The 27,955-nt window shown below is 37.4% G+C and overlaps 1 protein-coding gene across 1 annotated transcript in view; it reads left to right on the top strand.

The window, feature by feature from the left end:
• SLC25A12 (solute carrier family 25 member 12) overlaps window positions 1-27,955 on the top strand; it is a 50,182-nt gene that overhangs the window by 13,314 nt on the left and 8,913 nt on the right. Inside the window, 9 exon segments of the mRNA XM_075429607.1 lie at window positions 7,256-7,395; window positions 9,695-9,841; window positions 10,904-11,042; window positions 12,391-12,484; window positions 13,112-13,196; window positions 18,415-18,499; window positions 18,967-19,125; window positions 22,316-22,368; window positions 22,557-22,637. Coding sequence (XP_075285722.1) covers window positions 7,256-7,395; window positions 9,695-9,841; window positions 10,904-11,042; window positions 12,391-12,484; window positions 13,112-13,196; window positions 18,415-18,499; window positions 18,967-19,125; window positions 22,316-22,368; window positions 22,557-22,637 — 983 coding nt within the window.

Raw genomic sequence — 27,955 nt, 5'->3', positions numbered from 1 at the left:
GTCTTAAAAGTGGAAAGTTGTAATAAATTATTAGTAATATACTGAAAAGGAGTAAGTTTAGCCAATCGTGTGAGAAATGCTATCAGACAAGTCAGTGCTCTTTTATGAGTGTGTAATGTATCCAGTCTGCAGATAAACCATGTTGGTCATGGGAGCAAACATTAGTCAAGATTTTCTAGCTTGGATGCAACGCTGTGTGGATGTGATTGCATTGATTCCAAAGCTAATTCAAGCCAGTAAGTCTTGCTAGAAGTGACATGGATTTACTGAGGTTTTTCTGCACTGTGCATCTGGGACAAGGGGTGGAGGTGCTGGAGAGTGGAACACACGATCAACTTGGGTCTGGTAGGCCAGTAACTTGAACCCAACACTGGCTTTGCTGCATGTGAGATAATGTCTCAAAGTCATTTGGGTGTGACTGTATGGCATTTTCAAAAGATACCCTGATCTACTTAAATTTTCAGTTATCTGGAGAAAGTTAAGTGTACTTGTTGATTTTTAGAGCTGGCTCTGTATCTGAAAGCAAGTTGCTCCAGTTGGGTTCACCTCTCCTATTTAGGATTTATTTAGTGCCATGGACTCGAACCACTTGAGCACTTCACCTGCTTGCAGTCCTCTTTAGCTTTAATCTGCCACTGGTCTCTTAGAAAGTTTAGCTTCCAACTCTCCAATGAGGAAACTATTAATTAAATTGTATTACAGAAGAACCTCTGCCTCGTGAATTGAGAAATGGAAGAGGACAAAGAGTTTATGATTCTTTAGAAACTATTTGGGAGAAATACGTGTTGGCTATGCTGTGCTAATCAATGCCTTTGGTTTTGTCTTTGTGCAATATCACATGTTAATTGGGGTTGTTGAAACACAAAGCCTTCTGTCACTTCAGTGTCATCTACTTTCTTACTGCTTTGGGACATTTTTCCAGGAGTTTTGGACATCCAGAAATGCCATATGAATGACTGCCATAAATGTGCATATAGTATGCTGCAGTATTTCTACAGTAGGTCCATTGCAAGAACATGGAATTGGACCTGCTTTGTATGAGCAAACCATACAGCATGCTCAGTGCTTTTTACATGTTTCAGCTGCACTGGACTTGCTGTCAGCTTCGTGAATAAAAAGCAATAAAATGACTATTTTAATAACGCATTGATACCCATTGATACAACTGACAGTGTAGTTTAAATGACTTTTTAATTATGGAGAAATAGAAAAAAAGCATTTGCTTTCCTGATCCAATGCTTGTACGTCTTCATAAATGGTTCCCAGGTGAATATTTTATAGGAAATGTGTTGCTGATGAGCCCTTACAATATAGCTTTAACCATAAGGTATTTAAAAAGTAACAGCTAAAGCTGATAAAGTGATTTATTTTTCATGCATTGTCTTTCTTATTATCTAATGTGGTAGATAACTTAGATCTAATTAGATCTAAGGGGTTCTGTCTCTGGCCAGAGAAGACTGACAACCACTTTGCTTTTTTGATCACGGGATGTAACTGACTAAGCTACTTAACAGGAGTGAAATATTTAAAAACACTCCATAAAATTAGAGCTATATACTAAGAAAGCTTCTTTTTTGTTGCTATTTTGTGCAGCTCTTGTGACCTGAATTCAGGTTAAAGCAAACCTGAACATTAAATCTGCTCGAGCTGTTTGGTTTGCTTCGATGTTGAAGCAGATAATCCTTACTGTGGTTAAAAGGTGAAGTCTGTGACTACTTCTGAAACTTCTCTCCAAAATAAGTTGTCTAGCTGGAAGTAAAAGGATTCTTTGTAATTTATCCATTTGGCAAACCGTACAGTGATCTGGACTGTAACACTTCTAATTGGAATGTACAATTTCAAGGCTTTTTCCAGCTGTTCTTCCTTGTAGAGTTACCACAAAGAAAGCCATTCTCTGATAAACTGGAGAATTTCAGAGAAACTTTTTTTAGTTAAATACCCATACTGGTATGGATAGAAAGATAGAGCTAAAGTAATGAGATTTTGCAGCGATTTTACTGCCTCCATTTTCGTGATTCTTCAGAATTTTTTACATTATTTAGGAGATAATTGGAAAAATTTATGGAACTGAACATAAGGCTTTAAAAAACATCCTGCAGCAAAAAATATTAAAAATATTTTGCAGAGTATAATGGCTTCTTCTTTAAAGGCAGTGGGGGGAGTAAGCAACGCAACTATGTGAAAATTACCATGCTATCGGTGAACTGAAATAATAAACAACGTAATAGCTTCAGAAGTTGGGTATACAGTGATACAGAGATCTTGTCCATCTATTTTCTTAAACAAATTTTAATATAGGAGAGAATGTTCAGATTTCCCTTAATGAGGACATAGAGTTTGAGAACACTGGAAGAAGGTGAGTGTGAAGAAGAGAAAGGAGTTGAATTTATGTCGTTATAGTTCTTTGCTTTTGAGTATTATTTTTTAGGAAACACAGATCACTCCTGGTACTCATTCCTCCACCATTTCCAACAGAGCAATTGGATTGAAAGTGCTAGGATTTGGATTTAATCTTAAGAATTCTGCTTTATAAAATACTGTTTTCAACCATAAAGGCTGGAAACCTTTTAAAATGTAAACAGAAAAAAATCTCATACGGCTACAGATCTGAGGTTATAAGAAAAACACCATGTTTTTATCATGTGTGCGGTAAACTAGAACTGCTGTTTTTCTTGGCTTCCGGTAGCCATACATTAGTTGCCTGTTTTCACGATGTCTTTGGCTTAACACATGCAGATAATGTAGGAAACATCACTGTATGTTATGACTTACTTTTGTCCTCATGTTTTTCTGGGTTTTTTGGTTTTTTTCCTGTTGTACGATTCTTTCAGGATTAAACCATAGTTTTAATCACTTGTGAGCTGTGCAGGATGGGAGTCCCTCCTTATTTTTTATAGTAATAATATAGTATTAAGTTCAAAACCATAGTTCAGCGAGAGGTAACAGGAAAGGAGAACACCACATTAAAATTATATATATTGACAATTTGTTGTTACAGCTGTCACTAATCTTAAATCACTAATTCTTTAAAAATAAGAATAGAAATGCAATGTAATTATTTCTACTTTAGCTTTCTCGCTTTTCCTGCCACTTTTAATTTTGCTCTCACATCAAAGTAATTATTGTATTATTTACATTTGGATCACTCTTAATAGACTGCTGTTGCACCAGGTGCTACAGAAAAAGTCTTTTTGCCTTTAACTATGATTTTGAATTTTATGCTTGAAAGTGAAAATACGTAAAATTTGCTGTTAGCAGAAATAGTGAAAAATAGCAACATCAAATATATTAAAATGCATTATGTACATTAAGGCTGAAATATGTACAAGTGGGACTGTAGGTGACTGAGTAGACAGATGTAAAAAAAAACCTCAACCTATTAGACAACAAACCTTTAGCATACTTACGCTGGTACTTAAAGCTATCACATTTACATTTTTGTGTCTCTAACAAGCATGTTTGTTGTTCCACCACTGGTGAGAAGAAATGGCAAACTTTGTTAACAGGTTGATGGCACTGGAGTTGTGCGAGGTTTCCACTCTGCTTCTTGGGCAACTGATAAGTCAAAATAAGTAATAGGTACTACCTCAAGGCTTACTTGGGTTACTAAGCTCATCCCTGCCATTGTCCATCAAAAAGGCGTCATAATGTTTATAAGTTATTCTTCCTCCTATGACATTCAGTATTGCCTCAAAACTTTGCTTTTCTTGTATCATTTTTCTGAGCCCGATAAGTAATGGTGTTTGATGGAGGTTGAGCCAGTCATGTATATGCTGCCTGCAGATGGCTGCTCCAGGCATCTATAATTTTTTTAAAATGATTGGGTGGGGAAATTCTGAAGCAATCTTGAGAGAATGTGTGTTGCCTTAGAGGTAATGTACTAGTGCACTAGAGTAGTAGGTTTATTGTTCCTGGGGCTGATGGTAAGTTGAGTATGTCATCAGGATACTGACTTGTATGCCTATCTGAGAAGAAAATGCATTGCTATAAGCCTGGAAAGAAAGTTATCAGCTCAGTAGGAAAGAATTCCACTGCAGAAAGGTGAGCAAAGAGTAGGAGAAGACATTAGTAAATGAGCAACACGTATTGGCAGGGACAATGAATGCATTCTATAAAATGTCATACTAAAATGAAAGGGTTGAAAAATAATTTGCTGTTTGCCCCCTGCAGAATAGCTCTGTTGGAAATTTGAAGTACATGTAGTTTATCTTAATTTAGAAGCATTACTGGGTTTTGACAGAGGGAGATAAAAAAAAAAAGGGGGCAAAAAACCCCAGCATCTGTACTTTAATGTTACCTGTTTTCTGTGTTGTCAGTGCTTTGCTTCTGCTGTGAAAAAAATAAATTATTTGATCGTAATTCAAAGTGGTGAAAGTGTAGGTGTTCGTAATTCAAAGTGGTGAAAATGTAGGTGATGATCACATTATGTATAATTTCCGAAATGTGATTGTCCGTTTGCTGCTCCTCATCACACGAGTTGTTAGTTGTGGTGATGGTTATTTCCTTTAATATAAGAGAATAGCCAACAAAATTGCATTAAAAAAGTATTCTTGATATATTGTGAAGAAAGCATCACTGCTTGGGTGGAAGTAGTAAATTTTAGTGCTTATCTAGAGACATTTGAGAATCCCAAATGTCTTTGGAAAATTGTATTTAGAGTTTCAGTGGCTTTAACTGTGTCAGTTACTCACAACAGGTACACGGTTTTGCTCCTGTACCCCAAATGTTTCAAAACAAAGCCAACATGGAATTAATTAAGCCTTAGGTATGACAGCATATTCTTAAATGCAGACGACTGTAATACATGTAGTATACATTACTGATTGTGAGTGATTGCCTGGGGAAGAAAAATGGGTAAGGCACCTCAGTTTTCAGAGAAGCAGCAGGCTAATCTGGAGATCATTTTTTAAAGCTAGTTAGCCACTACTGGGTTTCTTCAAGTACCAATACACTCAACTACTGAATATAAATTTATTAATTCATTTACCAGTATTATGTGCTGAAGAATCTTGACTTGTGATGTGTTAACGACTAGTTGTAAATGTTTTTAAGAAGGAAGAATCGATAGCATAGGAAACCAATTCTTGGTAGTTTAGGTAGCATACAATTAAATGCTTGAATGAGAGTTATGAAAAGGCTAGGAGTTTAAGTTTCATTAAAAATAATTGGAAGATTTGTTTACATGAGCATATATGAATAATTTCTTATATGAAAAAGGTGAGCCTTTTTTTGAACCTTTCTCTAAGGTTAAAAGAAGTAATCATTGGAAACAGTTGAAATACAATTTAAATTTTCTGGCTGCTTCAGCATCTTCTTTCCTAAGTTTTCATTAGGAGAACTCAGTGTATATTAGAATTCAGTTTGACAGATGTGTCAGTAGTCACTAGTTGGCACCCTGTTTGTACATTAGTAGCCGAGGCAATAGATGTGATTACGCAGGCCTGACTTCGGTTCCGTTCCCAGTTCCCAGCTCAGTAGTGAGCTGCACTGAGAGCTGCGCTGATCTGTTTGTGTTTGTGGTGCATGAAGACACTAGGTTGGTCAGAAGCTGCAGTGAATCGGTGGTAGGTGAGGAATTTATATTTACCTCTCCTGTTTCCTGGATCTCTAGCAATGATGAATAAATCTACTACAGACAAAACTTTCAATTGAAATATGGCAAAATAAAATAGTTTAGCGCTATGTGTTGGGTGCTTTATCTCTCATTTGCTTAACCCTCACCTTGCATATTGATACCGGTGAATCGAGAAGAGTGGACAGTTACAAGTACTCAGGGTAGTTTTTTAAGTTTCTTGTTTACCTGAGCAACTCCTTTAGCATACCTTGCAGTGGCAACTGCAGTTTAAATTGCAGGTTTTTGGCTATAGTCTGTGTTCAACCTGTAAGTAAGGGCTAAATTACAGTTAAATCACTTACTAGCTATAATCTGCCTTTGAATATGTGATCTCAGAACAACTGAATCTAGCCAAGGGGTCCTACTTTGTATGTCACCGTTCTGAGACAGATTCGTTCTGGACATTCCCCTTCCCTTCCTCACTGAAAAGATAAAACCATACAATAAGTTGCCTAGATTTGATCTAGAACTAGTAGAATGGCTATAGAATTGAAAGGATGAGTGAATCAAGTAGTCCTTTAGCCGAGAGAAAGCAACACATTTATTCCAAGTAAATAGCTCTTGGTGGAGTTATCAAATGATACTAAAGTCGTTCTCATTGCATTTCGTCTGTTAGCAGAGCTGTTTAACCATATGAAATAAGAGATCTATTTTCAGTTGAAATATTTTGTACTTTGTTATAAATTTAAGCTATGTGCCACATTTCATTTTGGTTGTTAGGAAGTTCTGGGTTAGTTGATAAGAACAAATCAATTCAGATAATTTGAGGTAGATTTTGAAAAGTGTTCATGTGGTATGGATAGATGTCAAGTTACACTGTTTATGTGGTTAGATAATCTGCACAAAAAAAGCAGGCTTGTTTTGCAGCATGGCAATGCTGTATATGAATAAGGCATGCTTTTTTTTCAGATGAGGTTTTTGACTGAATTCAGATAATACATTTGGCATTGAGATTTCAGTTGTAGAGTATACATACAGAGAATTCCATATTCTGAAATGACATTTCTTTTTCTTCATTTAAAAGAGGACATCTCTATCTTCACGTATCTTAAAACATTTTAATAACTGAGACTACCAATTATGTTTTATGGGATTTGATTTTTGTGCTAAGGCCTTATCAAAAGCTTTTAATAAGGTGCTTTCTGCTGAGTTAATGATATGTTTTAGATGGCATTTCTTATACCTATCTTCAATAGACATATTCAGACAGTGTGATTGTAATAATCAAGTTTCAATCAAACCATACTTAGTATGACAAATATTGTGTGAGATTGTAATTCAGGTATTCGTGCTCTTGATAAAGGGCTTAATTTGACTCCTAGCAGAGACTGAGACCCACTATTGATTTTTATATCAGAATGCAAAATAGTTCTTATTTGTCATGTATGAGGGAAATTGCTTCTTAATTAAAACTAAATAAAACACTCACTCCAAGGTTTTATGCAGTAATACAAAAAGTATCATGTTGTGTTGCAAATGTGTCCTTATACAGGTCTGTAAAGGTTTGGTTAGCAATCACTCTTAACAAACTAAACCACTGCTTAAACAGCTGCTTAAAACATCATTTGCTTGTATCCTTCCTGAAATGTTTGTAGATTTACTGTGCCCCAAAGCTCACTTGTTGTTTTTCCCTCTCTCAAGCAAATGTCAAAGAAATATTTGAACAAACTATTATTCATCTTCAAATCCCCTTCAACTGGGACTGTGAGTTCATTCGACTGCATTTTGGACATAACAGGAAGAAGCATCTTAACTATTCAGAGTTCACTCAGTTTCTTCAGGTCAGTTATTAACCCTCTTCCATCCAAAGCAGAACTGAAATTCATTTTCACCTCTAATAATACACTAATACCATTACAAATTCTGAGCTTATTCTGGTAGTGATAATCATTGTCTGATACTAATCCTGAACAGTTATGATGAACTGTTATTTCTCCATACCAGTTCTGTAAGCAGTGTGTACTCATGCTTTAACTTGAATACCGTCCTTTAAGAGAATGGGACTAAATATACTGTTTATGAAATTAACTATTTTACTGATTGTTGTTAGACTGGACTGGGGGTCCGCTATTTCTGTTACAGGAATTTGATAGCAAAACTAACCTCTGCCAAAGAAAGATTGCATCCTCAATATCCTCAATACATCCAGTTATTATTAGCCATATAACCTCCCATATAAAGGTTTTAGCTTCTTTAACTTTTTTTTGTTTTGTTTTATAAATGTTATCCTAATACTTACCCTTTTTTACATCTCACTGGCATGCCTGCTATTGCACATATATTGAGAGTTTGGTCTTAAATGCAGCCAGCTTTGCAGGAGGCAAATCTGCCTTCCTGAGATGTTGCTGAAGCACCCTCTAGGGATCAGGCGTTAAAGGATCTCACTCCTAGAACTGGACTTTGCCAAGCCAAAAAGTTAAAAACCTATTATGAATTGAATATTACACGGAAAGAAAGTAAAGGAAGACATCAGTTATAAAGGATGGAGGAAGAGGAAAGTAGGAGAAATGTACATTATAATTAATGAGAAAGGAGTTTGTGAAATTGTAGGTGATTGCGCTGAATTCCATAAATCAACAGGTAGTGATCGCCTCATGATATTACTTACAGTTTTCTGTCTAGCTGACCTGAAGAAAAATAGATTATGCACATCCAGAGCTGGCCTTTAGTACAAAAATAGTTTTGGACATACTGTCTGAAAAGTATGGAGTGATAGATGTGCTTTGATATGATCTGCGATTACTGTCCAGGATAAATACAGATCTAGAGCACATTCTAGAAAAACACGTCTAACTAGATAGGACTTGAAGTCTATAATGTAGATTGAGATCCTGGTGTTTGGCACAGTCTTTTGAGGCTGCAGTATAACTTGATGTTACTTTCAAGGAATAAACTCTGTCCTGCGTTTGATACTGCAAATTTTAAGTGATCCCAGGCTGAATTTGGGACACTAGTGCAGAAAAAAGAATAGGTTGCTAGTGAGAAGAAACTTTATGTTGGGAACCCAGAGCAAAGTAAGAAATACCCGTTTAATTTTTATTTTTATTGTTCCAAGATACCGTCATGTAAGATACAGTAACCTCGTACTGTCATCATATAATAAAAACCCTCAGTAGTGAACAGTAGTATGGACTGCAGTAATTTCAATATGTACACAAGTTGGATATTGCTTTCCCTCCTTTTACATCAGGCTGTTTTTGTTATTTGGTCTAACAGCATCTTGTGGGGTTTGGGACTTGGATCAGAGCAGGCTTGTTGCACCGTGGTCTAGAAAACCTTGATCTTGAGGTTATAAGACTTGAGAAATTACTGTAAAGGTGATACAAGCTAGATTGTTTGCCCTTTTCTTATTGTCTGTCAGAACGTGGTTATTATTTTAGCTGCTTCTAGAGGTCTGAATGACAGCTGAATATGCTTTATTGTTTGCTTGAATAGAAGGAAACAACTTTTTCTGGACATAGAATTTACAACCATCATTATTATCTTGAGGTTAGGTTACTGCAGTGTGTTTTATATGAAGGTTTTTATGGATTGTATAGGAGTTTTAAATTGCCTGAAATGAGTGACCATTTCTGACATTATGGGAGGTAGCTGTTGGGGGCAATCTATATTATACAATTTTCACTGTCCTCCTGTTTATTTTCAAGTACTTTTCAATGACTTAGTTTATAATAGCCCAGCTGTATTTCATCTTCGATGTGTAAGAGATCAGCTCACTTTGAGTCTTTAAGATCAGTACCAGAAGTTTCTCTAGCAGTGAAGTATTTAATAAAGGGTTAGATAGCAGACAGGACATGGGTATGTGAAGTTTATTTCTCAAATAATTTAGTGAAAGTGTGTATTTCCTTACAGTTGAATTGAGGCTTTTCTTTGACAGAGGAATGAATCTGTGGATAGAATCAGTACGCAGACTTCCTGTTTTAGCTGAGCTGGCCTTTAAGTTTAAACTGCAGTTGTGCTATGGTCTACACACACAAGTATATTGAGGCATGCTGTCAGAATACGAAATTAGTGAAAGTTTTGTGAACAGTGAGTTACAGAATTTGCTTCTAATCTGCTATTTCTGAATCTTTGTTTTAGGAGCTGCAGTCAGAACACGCAAGACAAGCCTTTGCACTGAAGGACAAAAATAAAAGTGGTATGATAACTGGGCTGGACTTCAGTGACATCATGGTTACCCTTCGCTCACATATGCTAACTCCATTTGTGGAAGAAAATTTAGTTTCAGTAAGTGTAGAGAAAAGTGCCTTGAGTTCAGCATTTAATAGCTGTAATGTTTTAAGATGTTACTGCTTCTCTGTCACTTTGTCTTCTCCTACCTGTTTATCACTGCCTTGGTGCTAGAGATTATCACCTTCATAACAAAGTGGGCAGGGTGAAACACGGCAGTGCTGCTTGGCTGCAGTAGTGGAGAAGTTTGGCAGTCCAGTTTGCATGCTTAAAGTACTGCTGGGAACAGTTTTGAGCGAGTCTACTGTACTTTCCACTAAAGCAGAGCAAACTGCACTTGGCACAGAAAGAACATTCACTTAGGATAAAAGCATCTAATTTTTATATTTTAATATATGACAGATCTGAAAAGGTGGAGCCTAGTTACAGTTTTGTCCTTTTATATACTCTTACGTTCTTTTCTTTTACAGATCAGAATTTGGCAAAGCAGTATGTAGATTCTAGAGGCAGAATGGTTACAGCTGTGATAGTCTGGCAAGATCAGTAGGTAAAGTAATGACATAAAAGTTATAAACTTAAAGTGTATAGTATTATAAAACTATATAAGAATGAAAGTTATATAAAATAAAAGTAATAACTTTTATCTTACTATTTTACCTATAAATCTTGCCTTGTCTAACTAAGAAGGCATCCTGTCTTCTGTAAAATTTATAGTATCTTCTAACTTGAGACTTCGAAATAAATGTTCGCTGCTCTATGTGATGCAAGAAGTCAGTGTCTTTATCTGATGTAGCATTTACATGCATTTCTGTACTAGAAATGGAGAGTATTAGAAAAATACTCAGTGACACATTCAGTATGTGTATCAGATAAATTGAATAATAATCTACTTACATGATTATTTCCTGATTGTTTCCTAATGTTCAGTTTTTACAAAAATATAGTATGCTGTCTAATAATTCTCCCCTCATGTTTCTATTAAAAATATCTTAAAATTACAAGAATAGAAAGATATCTTTAATTCTCTCCTTGTTTGCGCAAGTGGATGTTTTTGTAACTTGTAATAAGATGTTGTAAAAGGTCTTAAGGCACTTAACTGCATTCATTTAATTTTTAAAGGTGGCTGGTGGAACTGTTTCACATCAGGTCAGCTTCTCCTATTTCAATGCATTTAATGCCCTTTTGAATAACATGGATCTTGTTAGGAAGATATACAGTAACATAGCAGGTACAAGAAAAGATGTTGAAGTCACAAAAGGTAAAGTATATTTCTTACATTTTATAAATTTTTTTAGTTCTGTCTAGTTTGTAATCTGCTGTTGCATATGGGTTAAGGCAAGTCAGAAGCTGCAACAGTATGCGAGATTAGGGCAACTGTGAAAGTGTTGAAAGGGTGATTTTCATTCTCACAAGTTAGTAATCATTTTCAGCTAGCACATTAAGGAGAAGAGTCGAGGTTCTGGCAGGAGCCGTGTTGGCCTTACTGCTTTGAATGGGTAACTCCAAGTCAGTATATTATTGAGGATTTTACCACTCCTTGAAAGGGATGCATGGTTGCTTAGAGATAGAAAGTTCCTAGGGAATGTGATAGAGCGGGTTAAGTTTGAAAATCCATCATCAGTAAATCTCTGTCTTGTTTTAGCTCTACTTACTTTATCTGTGATTAAATATTTTTTAGAAAAATGGTAATAATTTATAACTTCTTATGCTTACTTGCCTGAGTGGTTTTATATATAGTCTATGTCTGTTAGGATGTAGCTAATCACTATGCATATGAAAGGTTGCCGTATTTCAGCCTTGCTGCAGGCATGAGTGGATTGCTTTTGTAGTCATTTTGTGACAGATTTTATCACCGATTTTATTACCTATATGGATGGGACCAGCCACGCCTATGTGTGGTAAAAAGCATGCCAAGTTCCTTTCTTCTTCTTCTTTGTTCGGCTTATGTTCATATATTCTGCATATCTTTGTCCCTTAAGGAGAGCATAAAGTGCCTGTCCTTGTCCTCCAGATTGTGCTAACAAATTGTCTAGCAATTTTTTTTGGTGCAGATGCATAAATATGTCTTGCTTGGATTTGTGTTGTGACAAAAAGCTACTGTGTTTTCACTGCTCAGCCTTGTTTATTGTGGTTTGCCAATTATGTCGTGAACATGTCATGTAATTTGGCTAGACGAGTACCTAAGCCTGGGGTCACTCACGAGCTAGCAGAGAAAGAAATGCGGACGTGATGGCAAGAGGAGTCCGTTGTCCTTAAAGCTGTGAATAATGGACCATTGTTCTGTTCAGTTCTGTTTTGCAGAACTTCAGACACAAGAATCACAAATTGTGCATGTGGTTTTGTTAAGCTTGCTAATATGAGGATTTTTGTTGACTTTGATGAATTCTTACCGTAAATCAGAGTTGCGGAGTCAGACTTGCTCTCTGTTGAAAAGGCCTGTTTCAAGATAGATGTTCTCCTAAAGATATCTTTTCCCTTTGCATTATGGATTTTGCTTCTTGGTTATAGATTTCATTTTTATGATATTGAAGTGATTTGTGAGCGTTTAAAGAGGAAATTTGACAAATAACACGATTGCTTTATTTCTATTTCCCTTTTAAATCCAGAGGAATTTACCCACTCTGCAATCCGATTTGGACAAGTTACACCACTGGAAATAGATATTTTGTACCAGCTTGCAGATTTATACAGTGTTACTGGGTAACATAATATTTTAATCATTTAAAAATAATTATTTTGCTGTTTCCTGTGTGAAAACTACTAATTTTCATCTTAATTTTAACAAGTTGTGTGTTCCATTGTATTTCGATACAGTAATTTATTCAATGTAAACTGACTTTGGTGTATGCGTGGGTTTTGTAAGTGAATTGTGTGCAATTAAGCACAGTTATTCATTGTCATATTATGGGTATACATATAAAATAGCAAAATACATTACAGGAGTCCCAAAAGGCTACAATACACTGATACTATTAACTTTAAGTATTGATGATGTTTTTCATGGGTCTTCAACACATGTGAAATCTTAGGTAGGAATACCTAGAAATAGTTTCATTTGTGTATTCTATCCCTTATTGCTAGTAATCAAGAACTTGCTTCTGAATAATCCCAGCTCTGCTTATCTCCACTTGCGAGGTACGAGAATGCCCTTCTAACTCCAAGCATTCTTTATTGCAGTGTCGCAGACTTCTTAGATGTGCACTCAAATATGACAGGTGGTTTTTTTTTAAACTTAGGATGTATTCTGTGAGGTGTGGCCAGGAATACTGTATTGATTATCTTTGATGTTTTATCTAACTAATTTACTTTTCTCTGCCTTGTGTAAAGGCGCTTAACTTTGGCAGATATTGAGAGAATAGCACCGCTGGCTGAAGGTGCATTACCTTACAACTTGGCAGAACTCCAGAGGCAGGTAGGGAGAAGAAGAATAAAATTGTTGAAGTGAATGTTTATATGTAATTGCATATGAAAAATAAGAATAATACACTTTAAACAGATTCCTAACAAGTGAAACGTGCTGTGTGTGTTGCTGTAAGGATAGAAATGGGGCAGACTGTTGAGTATATGTCTAAACAAAATATTAGATGTCATATTGAAGGATGGCCTGTTTAGATATGAGTATGTATAAATACTTGGATTCCTTACTGTGAATATGTTTGTTCCCACCTGAAAAGGCCTTTCACTTCACTAAGTAATCTAATGCTGTAATTAGAAGATTATTTTTGGATAGTAAAAAATATGAGTATTAAATTGAAGGCTTGTAAATGTGTTCTTTTTTTGAGAAATTTAATTAAATGATTGACTTAGCCATTTATCTGAAATGATCATTGAATTTTACTGTACTTGTTGGCTATGTGACCTAGACAGTAAAAGGGGAATACAGATTTATTGGAACTGATTAAAAGGGTAGAATTAGAAGATGAAAAATATCGGAGTAGAATATTGATCGTCTGTTTCACTAGACCTTTGCATTCATATTTGCTAGTTTTGCTATTATCATAGTTTCCTTATTAAACTTACATGTGTGTAGTACAGCAGTAGGATTTTCAGCATAAATTGTTTCTTACTTCGATGGCTCTTTTTACAACTGTGGGAACTGAAGATTTAGGACCAAACATTATGCAGGTGTTTAGCTTATGTTTAGACTTTTCACCACAGTCACTGGGTGCCATACTGATCACCTTCAAGGGAATAGCTTTCAAGTTTATGTTAAAAATAAATCTAAATTTTGAGGGCTTATTTTCACTGGATTTTTTGTTCAACATGTAATCTGAGAGGTTTTCTTTTGCAAGCAGAGCTGTCTAATACTAGTTAAGTTGTGAATTAAGTTTTATCTTACCTTTCATCTAAGGTTGCATCTGAAGTATTGCCGATATTGAAGCTTGCAACATAAAGGGACATCTGCTGTGCTGCTAATGGAAATATTCTATTCCATTCCATTCCATTCCAGATATATTCTAGGGAAATCCTTTTTCTGGAGCATTTTGTAGGTGACTGCTCTCACGAGAGTAATTCAGGGGGAATTAACTCAACTGTTGATAATGTAAAGATAATAATGCAGTCAAGAAAATCCTTGAAATGGTTACACAGCAGATTCAGAAAGGGAGACGTACATATGTGGTGAATTACATGATTGCATAATCATAAAATACATAGGCCGATTGCACACTGGTGTTTATTATGCAAAACAAAAAAAATACAATCTGATCTTAAAAGTGTCTGATACACAATCTTTTCTTTATTTTTACTGTTAGAACATTGTGAGAAATTTCAGTTCCACACAGCTGTACGTTCTCGTTTAAGCTTTACAAGAAAATACAATAGTGTTCATCTGAACCAGTGCATTTTGCTCCAAGGATGTCTCCACATCCCCTTTCTCTCTGTAATACACAAAGGGAAGTCGGATATCTATTAAGATCTTATATGAGCATATCCCATAGTGATGACTAAATACATCTTTGTGTACTCAGTAGATAAACAGAATTTTTTACCCTGAAGGTTCCCATTTGCTTACAATGTCTAAACAACTCCAGTTCTCTCTCCTGCAGCCTGTATTAAGAGTTTATGGGGTGCCTGTCAAGACATCTGAAGGCTCTGACTCCCAGGTGGGCACAGCCAGGCTCAGGCTGGGTTTTGCTCACAGCTGCCCACACCTTGCTGGGTACGCAGACAGCTGAGCTTCTTAGGAATCAGCTGCTGGAGGGACACGTCTTGCAGCTCAGCATTTCTGGCAATCTGTTGCTGGTGATGAGTTGCCTTAAAATGCTGCTCCTGAATTGCAGTGATTCAGCAACTGATTCCCAAGTAGCTCAGCCACCTGGGCTGTGGGGCAGGAGGATGTGCAGCTGACGGCGATGCCTTGGTCAGCCATTCCAAGCTACTTTACTGTCTCCCATCAAGTGAAATTCAGATTCTCTACCCTGGTGATGCCAGTGACAGACAGTGCTGCTGCAGGGTGGTCTGAGCTAAAGCGGCTGTGCACTGATAAAATCACCCGCTCGCCACCTGAATGTCCTGTGTTTGCCAGTGGAGGAAGGGTCCCAGGATTCTGCCTGAAAGTGAAAGCTTGTGTTTGTAAAGCCTTGTATTTCTCAGCTCACTTTTCGTGCATATTGCAAAGAGGTTCCTTTAAGCAGTTGCATCCACTACAAAACCTAGGATATGTATCTGTGACAGGATAATCTTGATTTAGTTCAACTGCTATAGTTGAAGAATTGTCCTGTATGGAATTTAGCAAGTCTTCCATATGTGGGACTTTGAGTGTATTTTGGTTACTGTTATTACAGGTAGATTTGATTGTTCAGTTCTCTTTCAAACAAATTGGTCTGAAACGCAGTGTCTGGTCTGTTCTTAGTGTTACTGCTCTGTTGTCTTTAGGCAATTAGACGTATCCGAGCCAACGAAATAAGTGTCCTAAACCTACTTAGTGGTAACAGTCTTCCTATGTGTTCCTGCTGACAATAATGATGGAATGGATTGTCGCAGAAATGTGTATAAACGTTTATCCAGACTAATGAGAAATATCTTTGATGAAGTTTTGTGATGACATTCCTAACTGCCAGCTTTGGTTTTAATCAGTGCCTTTGTGGCACTCACCCTTCTGAGCAGACAAAATACTAACTTGTTTTATTTTACTCTTCAGAATTACTTTTGTAGCTTGGCACTGTTATAAAATGAGCTTACTGATAAAAGTTTCACTTATCACTAGAACAGAATATACTTCTTCCACACTCTTGGAGTAATACATTATATTTTCATCCTGTTCTACATTCTGTGTTAAGAAAGGACAGCAGAAGGCAAAGTAATTTCATTTTCTTTGCTTTATAAGGACAGTCTTTTACTAGACCTTATGGTAAGTGAACCTTATATTACCTTATTTAACTGTATTGACAAAATGAAAGATATCCCTTCATGGAAGAGAGAATATCATCCCAGTGAGGTCCAGCTGTCCCTGGAAAATGAAAACAAGTCTGTAATCACTTTTATGTCATTTAAAAATTCCTTTTTAGAGGAAAATCTAAATTTTTACATAAAGTCACTCTATGTGGATTTGGTGGAAATGGAAATTAGCCTGCTTTCAACCATGTTTACTTCATTGTCAATTTTTTCATTGTGTAAGATTTTCTTAAAGCCTAGCAGCTGAATATCCTATGGCAGGATGACAGCTACAGTAATTTTCTGTTTATAAATATTCATGATTTGAAAGCTATAGCATTAATTACATTCATTTACATATCCATCTGAACACACAAGTAAACTGCAAACTTTGTGAACACTTATTTAATAATGTAAAAGTGACATTTCCTTCAGAAGGAATTTGATTTTTAACATCCAGTGACATATTCGTTAAGATTAATTAATGTCTGGATGTAGTGATTGGATTTTGATGAAAACTGTGTAGATCTTAGAAGAAAAAGGATAACCTTAAAACAGCTAAAAGGAAGCAGGTGTGCTAAACTAGGAGAAACTTCTTGCAGAATGAAGAACCAGTCCTGCTTCTAAGCCTTTTGGGTATTCTTATTGCACCTGTCTTTTATCTACATGAATCAAAAGACATATCTCTGTAATTTAGAATTTGTTTTTGTGGTTATTTTGGTTTTATTGTGATTTTTTTTTAGATAGGAAAATTTAGTGTTTTGAGAATAGCAAGGACCTTCTTCAGATTTATTGCTTGCATTTGCTTGTAAAGGCAATACACTTGATATAAGCTTTTTTTATGCTGGTCCACATGTGCAGTTTATAATTTTGGTGCTACTTAGAATTTCTCTGTTCTTCTCTGTTGAGCTGTGTTGTTGGGGGAGGGATATGTCTTGTGGAAGGAAGTGGTGGTAGCTGTATCTTTTTCCTCTGTGGAAAAACTGTATAAAATACAATTAATGTTTTTTTACAGGTAATGATCCTGTCTTAATCTCATAGGCTTTTGTCCTACATTGTGTACGTACAGTGTAACATTATACAATAAAGGCAGGTTTTTGCCCATCCCATGTCATACCAGTCCAAGCAGAGTAGTTTACACTGAGGTACATGCTGTCTTTCTGTGGGTACTCCACTTTTCAGAGCTTCAATAAGCTGAACGTAACTTTGTTAAGTAGCCTTGGTGAGTTACCTGTGAAATGTGCATGTGATAATCTTCCTGGAGAATTCATAATGTGTGTCAGAGTGAAGCCTCCTGTAGCAGTCTGAGGTCTGTATATGTTCCAGCTGTGCTGTCAGGAGCACATCTGCTAGCAATGCAGGGTGCTTTTAAGAAAAAAGGTTTGTGTTTGGGAGATGGACTTTAGTATGTGCTTTAATATGGAATTTAAAAGTTAATGTCTTGGCCACTTACATAACCCAGACAAGTTATACTGCATAATATAAATTCTTCTCTAATCCCTTTGTTTATGTTTGGAAGAAAACTTGGCCCATCTTGCATACTTTATAGTGCAATTTTGTGAACACTTAACATCTTGTTTGTCAGTTACCTTGTTTCTAATCTAATATAATAATATGATTATGAGTGTCTGCAAATATTTCTGTGCAGACTTGTATTTATGTAGAGCACTAACACACTTATAGTAGTGTATGTGATTGAAGGGAGTGAGGTCATCATTGTAGCTGTAAATTACCAACTGCCTGAAAAAGTCTTGTGGAGAATACTTTGGGGAATAATTGACTTTTTTGCTTGTTTTGAAGACATGAAATGTCATGTTTATGCTATGTATTAATGTATATGTAATCTTAACATATATCCCATGCTGATAGATACTGTCTGTGAGATACTGAATTCCTTTTCAGATACTGAATTTTATTTGAGCCAGAAAGAGGTTCCATGCCTTACAAATTCAAAGGCAACAGAATGGAAAGTAGCAAAGTTGATTTGAGTTTCTGTCTACTTTTTCTTGACCATAATGGTTTCAGTTATACCAGGAATATGTAAGGAAGAATATTTTCAAAAACAAGGTGTTTGAAAAATGTGCTTCATTCATTAGGCATAATGTAAATTATACAGTAATTTCTTTATTTTTTCCTCCTTAACATAAAGTTACCATTTTTAATCAGATTCTTTCTATAATGTTATAAAAGCCAATTCACAGACATGTTTTCCCATGCAGATTTTCAGGCTTTTTTTTTTCTCCCCCCTCACACAGCAATCTTTTGGAGAGCTAGGCAGGCCTATCTGGCTCCAGGTAGCCGAGTCAGCTTACAGGTTCACTTTGGGCTCAATTGCTGGAGGTGAGTAATATTTCTGGTTTCTGTTTGTAAGTTTGGGTTAGTTTAACACTCTCTTGCCAGACTACTTGGTCTCATCTAAGATCCGTTTCTTGGTTGCACACCTGAAGCATGGGAGGGTGGGTGGAAACATTTTTGGTTGTGCCATTCCCTTTCTTCCCTTATTGCTTCTGTTCTGGTGTCCCTCCACAGTCCTCTGAAACTCTACACCAGTAATGAATTTCCTTACTGGTAATGCAGGTTAGTTTTCTTTGTTCCACACACCTTGTTTTATGTAATAGTGTAATCTGTTCTCCCTGAGGCTTTTTTCTAGACTTCCAGTATTGTCCTTTCTTACTTCCAATGTATCGGAGATCTTACCAGCTTATATACTCTTTGTGTCTAAATAAATGTTGTAGAAAATCATCATCATAATTATGCTATGCCAACAATGCAGTTGCAGAAATAATACTTCAGATGCTTTCTTACAGCTGTTGGTGCCACTGCGGTATATCCCATAGACCTGGTGAAAACTCGTATGCAGAATCAGCGCTCCTCTGGCTCAGTCGTAGGAGAGTTGATGTATAAAAGCAGCTTTGACTGCTTTAAAAAGGTTTTGCGTTTTGAAGGATTTTTTGGTCTTTACAGAGGTAAGTCAATAAAAAAAAATATATGTCAATATCAAGTTGGGGATTTTCTGCCCTTTTTTTTTTTTTAATACCTCAACAGCTGGTTTCTTATGGGAAAACCAGGAAACTTGGTATCATGTACAATTTTGCTTGTGTTTCGTAGAGCTTAGTGTTTACCTTCCCTTGAGCACTGTTCATCATAAACAATTGCTGGGAAAAACTGGGCATTTTTTTGTTGTTACTGATTTCTCCTTGCTGCTTAGGTTGTTTGAAGTCCTAATTTCTGGGATGTGCATGTTGTGGACATGATTATTATCTCACAAACTGAGGATTGTAACTTTTGGCTGGGGGCAAACCTCAGGGGCAGATTAGCATCTGAGAAATAAGGATTGGTTTTACTGCAAATATTTTTTTGTTAAAAGATGAACACAGTAATTTTGAAATGTATCTGTTAAACTGGATGCCAGATCTTATGCCGTATACTTTTGCAGGTAGTGGGACTTGTTTTATGATTTTATCCTGTGAACAAGAGATTGTATCCTGCTGTTTTATTACATCGCTTCATACTTTAAAATATCAACAGTGAAACTCACATAAGTTGTAGTTTAAAAAAAAGAAAAAAAACTCATCTAAAATATAGATTAAGAATTCAAGACAATTTTTTAATCAATTTTATTAGACTGAAAGCTATCTCATACCTTGTTTTAGTTTTGGAGAAAATTCTGAAAGGGTTTTTAACACAACAGTAAGGTGACTTACATAGAGGGTAGATGCTAGCCAGTCCTCCGAAATGGATATTTAGTTGAATTCTCTGCTTTTAATTGACATTTCACATAACTTAATGAAGTGCACAATTTTTGTAAGGATCAGTAAGGTATTTATTGTGGCACACATTTTTTTTTTTTAGTTGGAGCCAAGTGACTCACTCCCGTGATGGCCACAGCCTTTGTTCCTGCTTTGCAGTGTGTTCTGGCAGTGAAGACACTGGGCAGTGTCCTTTAAGGACATTTTCTGAGAAGTTTTTGCATGTGAAAGTCTGTGGATTCTGGCTAAAGTGTTTCTTGTAGTCTTGCAAGATTTTGCTATGCAAGTGAGTAGAGGGAGGAATAGGTCAGTGAAGATACTAATGAAATACCTGTAATCTCCATAAACTGTCTCACTGGTAAATTATTTTCCTTTTTTGTTGCTAAATCTTTCACAAAAGCAAATATTCATACATTTATGAGACTGTTTCTCCAGTGCTGTTCTACAGTACGGTTTTCTGTCTCTCCCCCCCCCCCACCATGGTTTTGCACAGCAGCTTCTAGAACTGATCATTTGTTATTTTTATTTTTGTTCTAATCTTTCTCAAACACTTTGAAATCAAGGGTGACTCCGTTGATGAGTTAAAAGCAATGCTTTACATGTGAGAAAAATGTGCTTGTTTGAAAGAGTGTCAGTTTGGTAAACTTTTTAATAGTCTGCTTAATAATTGTCTTTAAGATTGTTTAGCCTAAGAAGTTCATGTAGTTGTTCTGAAAATGTTAATGGTCAGCATGTTACTGAGGTCTTGGACTCACAGAATTAGGTGGTCTGTAGGAGTCTATTAAACTAAACAGCAGAAACATTCATGGAGTTGATTGTGGGTTCTTCTGTTCCTGAGGTGAATTGCCCTAATTGTAACAGAACGGTACAAAGTAGTCATTTACTATGGTTTAAAAAATAGATCTGAACGCATCCTGGAAAGTTCATATTTTTAAATGAGAACTTATAAATTTTGGTCAAGAAAATTGTGACACTTTTGAATCCTGGCATCTGACTTGAGAACTAATGAAGTATCTTCTAAGGGCCTTCACAAGACCATGGAGGGTGCCTGGTCCTCTGGCACAGCGAATGTGTGTGCCCAACGAGTTCAGCTGCGTGAAAGGGAGTAGGGGGGTTGTCTTGTGGTGTTTTGTCTGGTAGTTTGGGGTTTTTAAACTGTAGGCGCCGCAGAGCTGGAGTTTCTTTTCATAGTAGATCAGAGATTCAGGCTGCGAGGGCAGCACTTCTTTTTGTTATTGTCAACCTTTCTTTGTATTTAATAACTACCTTTCCTCAGTCTGTAAATTGCACAGAAAGTACTACATTGCAAGAAAACACTACGCTGCATATATTAACTGCTGCAATTTCTGTTTAGGTGTGTTTGCTCTGAGCTTCCTTTTAAGGACGTAGTAGAAAAATTCTGCAGGCTGAGTACTTTTTGGACATTTTTAGTGAATTTTTAGCTGTTACTCTTTTCACTTGACAGATTGTGGAGAACTGCATTGATACAATTTTGTTGCTGTTATCTGATATTTTATATAGTTAGCATGGGATTTTTTTGTTAGTTAACTGGCGAACAGTTAGCAAACTGATATTCCCTACCCATGGAATTACATTAGGAAATCAACAGTTCTAATAAAAATAAGCCTTTTAAGTTTCATAGTCTATACATATGCCAGAACGACTGTGGAGAAAATGGATTTTAAAATAACAGATACTGTTATAATCTTGTATGTTGGGAAGTTAAGACTGCCATCTACTGATTTTTTTCTTAAACCTATTAGTTCCTAGAAAAGTGTGTGTGTTCTTGTTAAATGGCAGTTCATTTTGATAGTAGCTATTTTCCAGGAGCAAGAGGCTTTTCAAAATCAGTTTCTGTCAACTAATGCTTCCTCTTGGTGAGATAAAAAATGCTTAATAGTAATAGGGTTTAAAGGACTTCATGCTACTGTCTTGGACTGAACAAGAGAAAATCCTTTATATCCTTATTCCACTGCAGCCTTCAGAAAACTCAGGTTAGTGAGTCAAGTAGAAGTGAGTTGATAATTTTTCAAAAGTAATTGCAAGCTTTATGGGAAAATGATATTAAGGGGCTAAAAAAGTCAAACAAACTCTTACGTAGTAGGCATATCCAAGCGGTATGTTCAGTCTTTACCCCTTTTTCCCTTCTGTACAGCAACAGCATCAAGCTTGACTTGGTTGTGGGAGGCAAATCTGGTCACCCCTTTCATTACCATTTTCAACAGAAATCTTAATATTAAACTGTATTGGTATGAACAGGCAGTGCTGTAGCAGCATCACATGCATAAATGCCGTCCACCTCAAGCGACATCTCATGTGCAGAAAGGCATTTCTATAGAGCTCTTATAAAATACTTGTTTCTGTATTAGGAAGATAATGTTGCCTTATGATGTCTTTGTTTCTATAGGCTTGTTACCACAGCTGATAGGTGTTGCTCCAGAAAAGGCTATTAAGCTAACTGTACGTATCGTTATTTTTTTTCTGGCATCCTTTTGTTTGTTAACATACACAGGATTTATTTCCTAAAATGTGTGAAAAATGACCACTTACAAGCACTCAAGTATATATGGTTACAGAGGTACTTGATGTATGTTAATAAGGAGGAAAAACATCTTAAAATTGTGTGTAATGTATTGTTTCTTTATTAGGTTAATGACTTTGTCAGAGACAAATTTACTAAGAAAGATGGTTCCATTCCACTCCCCGCAGAGGTCCTCGCTGGAGGCTGTGTAAGTATCCGTCCTGGATTCCTAGGAAAAATTGATTCTCAGTCACTTGCAGTATAGTTGGAATGACAGTTAATGGGTGTGCTTTGTTGATCTGAATAGAACTGTTCTTTTTTCTCCCAGTAACAAGAACGAAAAAAAGTACTTTTTCTGTTTGGAAAGCTTTGCATACTTCTGAGTTGAGTTCCCTTGGAATTACGTGCCTGAATAACTTCTTTTGGCCCAGTTTCTAACTTTCAGTTTCAGCAGTGGTTTTATTCACAGAAGGCCAAAGAGAGGGTGCCTTTTCTCCTGTTTCACACTTTTGCTTGGGTGGGCGTTCATGGTTAGCTTGGAAAGATACAGGTTGTCCTTGAGAATGGCTTACAGAGATCATGTTTGAGTTTTCTGTGGTGGTGGTAGCTAGAACGGTTTAAAAAAATCTATTTCTTGATGAAGATTTTAAGAAGGAAAAGAAATAGACTCTTCAGCTTGCTATATGTGAAATTTTTCTGTTAGTGAAATTGTGAAAAAACTGAACAATCTTTCCTATCTTAGATAACAGGTATGAGTGAATTTTTTGTCTACATGACTTTGTATAAAATGTAGTTACATTGCTCCAGACGCTAGCTACATCCATCGTCTAAATATAGTTCAAAAACAAACAGTGTTTTTGCTGAGACTGAGAGCTGTAATTCAGTGGATCTCGTAGCAATCTGTAAGTGGTTTGAGTTGATATTGACGATAGATTTTTTTCAGTTTTGCACATTGGCTAATTTCTTTTGTGGGATTCCCCAACAGTTGTTAACCCTATAAAATGTTTAAGGCTTGAGTTAGTTTTCCTTTGTAGCAGAGAACACTAATAACTTCCAGTTGAGTAGGCTGACAGGCTGGTATAAAACCTCCTCAGCTTACAACAAAACCTGGGGCAGAAAGGTTGTTGACCTCTGCAAACTTTTAATTCAAAGAAGCAGCCCTGAAGGGAGGCTGCTTATAGTTCTGCCTGATTGAATTTGGCAGCCTGGTACATGCTTGAGTCTTCACCTGTCAGGGTACAAAGTTTATTTTCTGAGAAATGTGAGAAAGCAGCTGTGATATATAGCTAGCAAAAGACTAACCTTTCTTCTGGAAAGCTCAATAACATAGAAAGTGCATACAGGTCATTTATAACAAAAGTGAATATAATTCATTAGTGTTTTTCTCTGTGTTGTGGTTAAATTCATAATTAAAATCAAACATCTGCTAATCAGTTATTATTTTACATTCTTTTGTACTGAAATGTATAATGTTAATTTCAATGTACATTACAGGCTTTTCCACTTCCTGGTAGGTACTTCTTTTCAAAATAACTTTATTATCTTACTGTAGTGAACATGCAAAAAATGGGGAGAAATCTGAGTTTCAGGTAAGCTGTCAGAAAAGTGGATATTTCTATGAAGCTGAACAGATTTATAATCTGTCCAAACACAAACCCTTTCTTCTAGCTGACTGTCTTAGCTGATCTTCTCATCTCCTTTTTCAAGACTAATCTCACTCAATCTGGGAGAATTTTAAGCAAAGTTAGCCTTTGTAAGAGAGGAGTTGGCCACAGTTTAGCAACCTCAGGGACGTTAATTCCTTTGTCGCCTCCTCTGGATCATCTGATATTTTTACCAGTTGATGACTTTTCTGTCTGTACTGCTACTTAGTTCCGTCTTGGAAATTTCACTTCTTCCCAAATACCAAAATCATTATTAGCAAGCCTAGGAAGTTTATTCTAAAAGATTAAAAGTATCAGTTGACTAAAACAGTAGGAAGTTGGTATGTTAGTCTTTCTCATCCTCAGTCCTTTTCATCCTCATTGTGACAGCTCTTTTCTGTGTTGACTTGGAAATAGTGTTGATCTTCACACTTCTGGTGTTTATTGTATGCTGTTTTTCCACAAAATATTATGAGACATAACCAACAGTTACATTTGAGGCAGTGCCACAAGTAAACTTAGCCCATTTCCATGTGCAGGGCTATGCCAAGACTTTCTGTGATGCTACCTGTCTTCTTCGTTCTTGCTTTTTCTGTTCCTTCTCTCTCTGTTAGTATGAAATGATGGGTTACTATGGGACTGTTTGGGTTTTATATATGCCAAAATTATTTTCAGTATCTGGACTTGAGTAATTTTTTTTGGTCGCTTTTCTTTATTGTTCGACACCTAAATATTTTGCTAATAGTACACTATAAATACAGGCTAAATTAAAATCATGCTTTTCACCTTGTCATAACATCGGAATAAACAGCATTATGCCTGTATGTTGTTCTCAGAGATGTACTTATTACTATCTCTGACCATCACGTGCCTATGTTCAGTGTTGAACCTGCTTCTGATTAACACAAATAATGCACTTTTTCATCATTTCTGGTGTGGAAGTTGTAGTGGATGAGCAAGACGAGCAAGTCATATTTTCAGCTGTTTCATAGCATTTCCCGTAGAGGCCTTCCTGGCCTTTGAAGGCCCACCCTCTTGCGAGCCGTATAAAAGCACTTGGTGCATGCCACAGTCCTCAACCAGGAACAAAAAAAATTCACGTGAGGAAGTGGAGGCAGCTTGGGAAAGGCTCCAGCAAACTTAGCAAATTGTCCTCTCTGAATGGCAGGGCCATGTCGACGCCTGTGTATGGTGTTACAGTCTTCTGAGACCCAGACATGAGGACAGGTGAGACCTTTGGTGTTCAGACAGTAGTGATTCAGGAGAACCTGCGCAGGAGTGTGCCTGCAAGAAGTGCTGTGTCGTCCAGCAAAGGGGCTGCCCACAGACGTGTGCCTCCTCCAGAAGTGGTCACGCTGAGAGAATCGATCTCTGTGGGCAGAATCTTACTTCTCGGGCTCTAGTGATTCTCAGCTCCTTCAAGGTTGTGGAATAGACTCCTGTTCCCAGCAAGAGGAAATGTCTTCATTCCCGTAGCCGTGAACAAAGATGTCTGCCCGCGCGGTGGCCTGTCTGTATGGGCAGCTGCCTGTCTGCTGCCTTTCCTTCCTCGCTGCAGGGCAGGGACCTCCCGCAGGCAGCCCCTGCCCGGTGCTCCTTGCCACCTGCCTGCTAGCCGCTGGGCAGCCTAAATGTCACGGGCAAGCGGAGGGTCTGCTCTGCCCAGCTGCTCCCAAGCTGTAGCCGTGTTTGAAATCTGCGGAACAGCTACGCGGGGCGGCTCAGTCACAGCGGTCAGGTCGTACCTGTCAACGAACGGGCTCCAGTCCCCGAGGGATGAAACCGATCTCCCGTCTTCCTGCCTTCCCGAGAGCGTGCTGGTGTGTTCATCATCAACAGCACTGCCACACTTACACGTGTTCAGAGAAAACAATTTCTTTCCCTACTGTTCCTGTAATTAATTGAATTACATTTCATTGTAATTCCGTGATTAGCCTGCGTTCCTGCCTTCGGAGTTTTCAGCCACCGTTAGCTTTGAGTTGGGGGGGGCTGAGTGAGGCTTCGATGATGCTCGCCTGCATCCCGACAGCAGCTGGGGAGGCAAAGAGCGCGTGCCTGCTGTGGACAGTGCTGCTCAAAGGAACTTACACGCATGGGGCGTGCGAGGACACGGTGAAGGGCGAGGTGCTGTAGGGCGACTGTTCGTCCTCCCTTGGGGAGCCGTGTTGCAGACATCTAACGCTACGTAAGTGACTCGTAAGTACTGTTACGGTAGACAAAGATGCCGTGATTTTGAGCTGCAATTCCTGGGAGTTACACAGGAAGAAATGGATTCTTCCCATCCCTGCAGCGTGCGTGGTGCTTAGCAGTTTGAATGGATGAGTCCTGTTTCATCTGAAAGGCTTTTCCGATTTGTGCTGCAGGGAGGAAGACGATGTGGGGTGCCAGACAGAAAGGGTCTAGGAACCCTTCTTGGAGGTGTAGGCAGTGCGTCTGTCGATGACTGGGGGGGGGTGTGTTTGCACATACATACACATAGAAGTCCAAATTTACCACTGATCAAAAAACTTCTATATATTTAAACATTAAATGTAACATTTAGTCTAGATGCTTTGATGTATTTGTGAAAATATTTTTCATGTATATTTATACATTTCTACATACATACACACAGACATGTATATAGGCTTGTCAGGCAAATAGGAATGCGTCAAATATTTTAAAAAAATAATTTAAAATTTTACTGCTTTTTTTTAACAAACACAAAAATACAGCATTATAGCTGTCAGTACTTTTGCTTCAAAATCTTGAAGATACTCTACTTCTTTTAATTTACTTTAAACAGATGAAGTTAGAAGCGGAATTAAACTTTACTGCTTTGTCCTGTCTGCATTGTGGACATTTAAAGTTAGGGAGAAATTTATTATTTAGTAAAGGAGACAGTAAGCTTGCTGTCGGTGCATGAACAATGCCAGCTTTGCCTTGAGAAAGAAGTGCGAGTTCTTTTGATGTTGTTAAGCTGGACTGTTTTAAGCAACATCTTATTTTGGCCCTTGTATGGGACATAGTTGAGGTCCAGGATGTGGCGGTTTCAGAAAGGAAGGAAGGAAGGGCTTGAACTAGGCCTCTCCCCCTTGGCAGCATATGCCTCTCGGGTGGAACTGGAAAGGGCAAGAGGTCTCATGTTGCAGGGTCATTTGTGTATTTCCTTCAGCCTTAGGCATGTCACGGGGCGTTTGCTGTGGGATCTCAAACTACATCTTTTCTCTCATAACCTTTGCTGTCAGATTTAGTTCCTTTATTTGCTCCTTGTAGAGTTATTTTACATGACATTAAGGTTAAGTAGAAGCTTTTATTACTGGTATTTTTGATGTGTATGAATAACCTCCATTCAGAAACAAATTTGTCAACCTTTTTTAAAGTGTCTGTTGTAATTTATATGTGAAGGGAGGTTTTTAGGGGGGGACAATCTAGATTTAGTGCACCTTCTCCAGAAGAAATTCACGGACTGCAATATATACCTCTGTGTGTATATACATGCGCACGTGTATTTAACGTACATAGCTGACAGCTGAAGTAAGGTATTTTGAAAAAGAGTGACGATGATTGCCAGTGACTTGCACAGAAGCATGGAGATTTGTATTGCAGCCCTGCGCGCTGCTGGTTCATTTTTATTGTGAGCTCCTCTGTGCCGTTCTCCTCTGCACCCTCTCCTGAGGAGTGCTCTTCCTCTGCGCCCCGGGCAGCCCTCTTCGCCGCCTCACACCGTCCTCCTCAGATAGATAGGCAATCATTTCCTTCAAAACAAACAAACAAACAAACAAACACCAACCCTCACATTCCTTTTTGAAAAATACCAATGAAAAAGTGAGTCTTCTTGTATTACATGTTCTGTATTAAAATCAGCGCTTGCCTTGTCCGTACTTGGGGTGTGTCTAAGGAC

The sequence above is a fragment of the Opisthocomus hoazin genome, chromosome 9 (assembly GCF_030867145.1).
Source record: "Opisthocomus hoazin isolate bOpiHoa1 chromosome 9, bOpiHoa1.hap1, whole genome shotgun sequence".
In the NCBI taxonomy this organism is placed as follows: domain Eukaryota; kingdom Metazoa; phylum Chordata; class Aves; order Opisthocomiformes; family Opisthocomidae; genus Opisthocomus; species Opisthocomus hoazin.
This window is presented reverse-complemented; position numbering and strand designations above follow the sequence as displayed.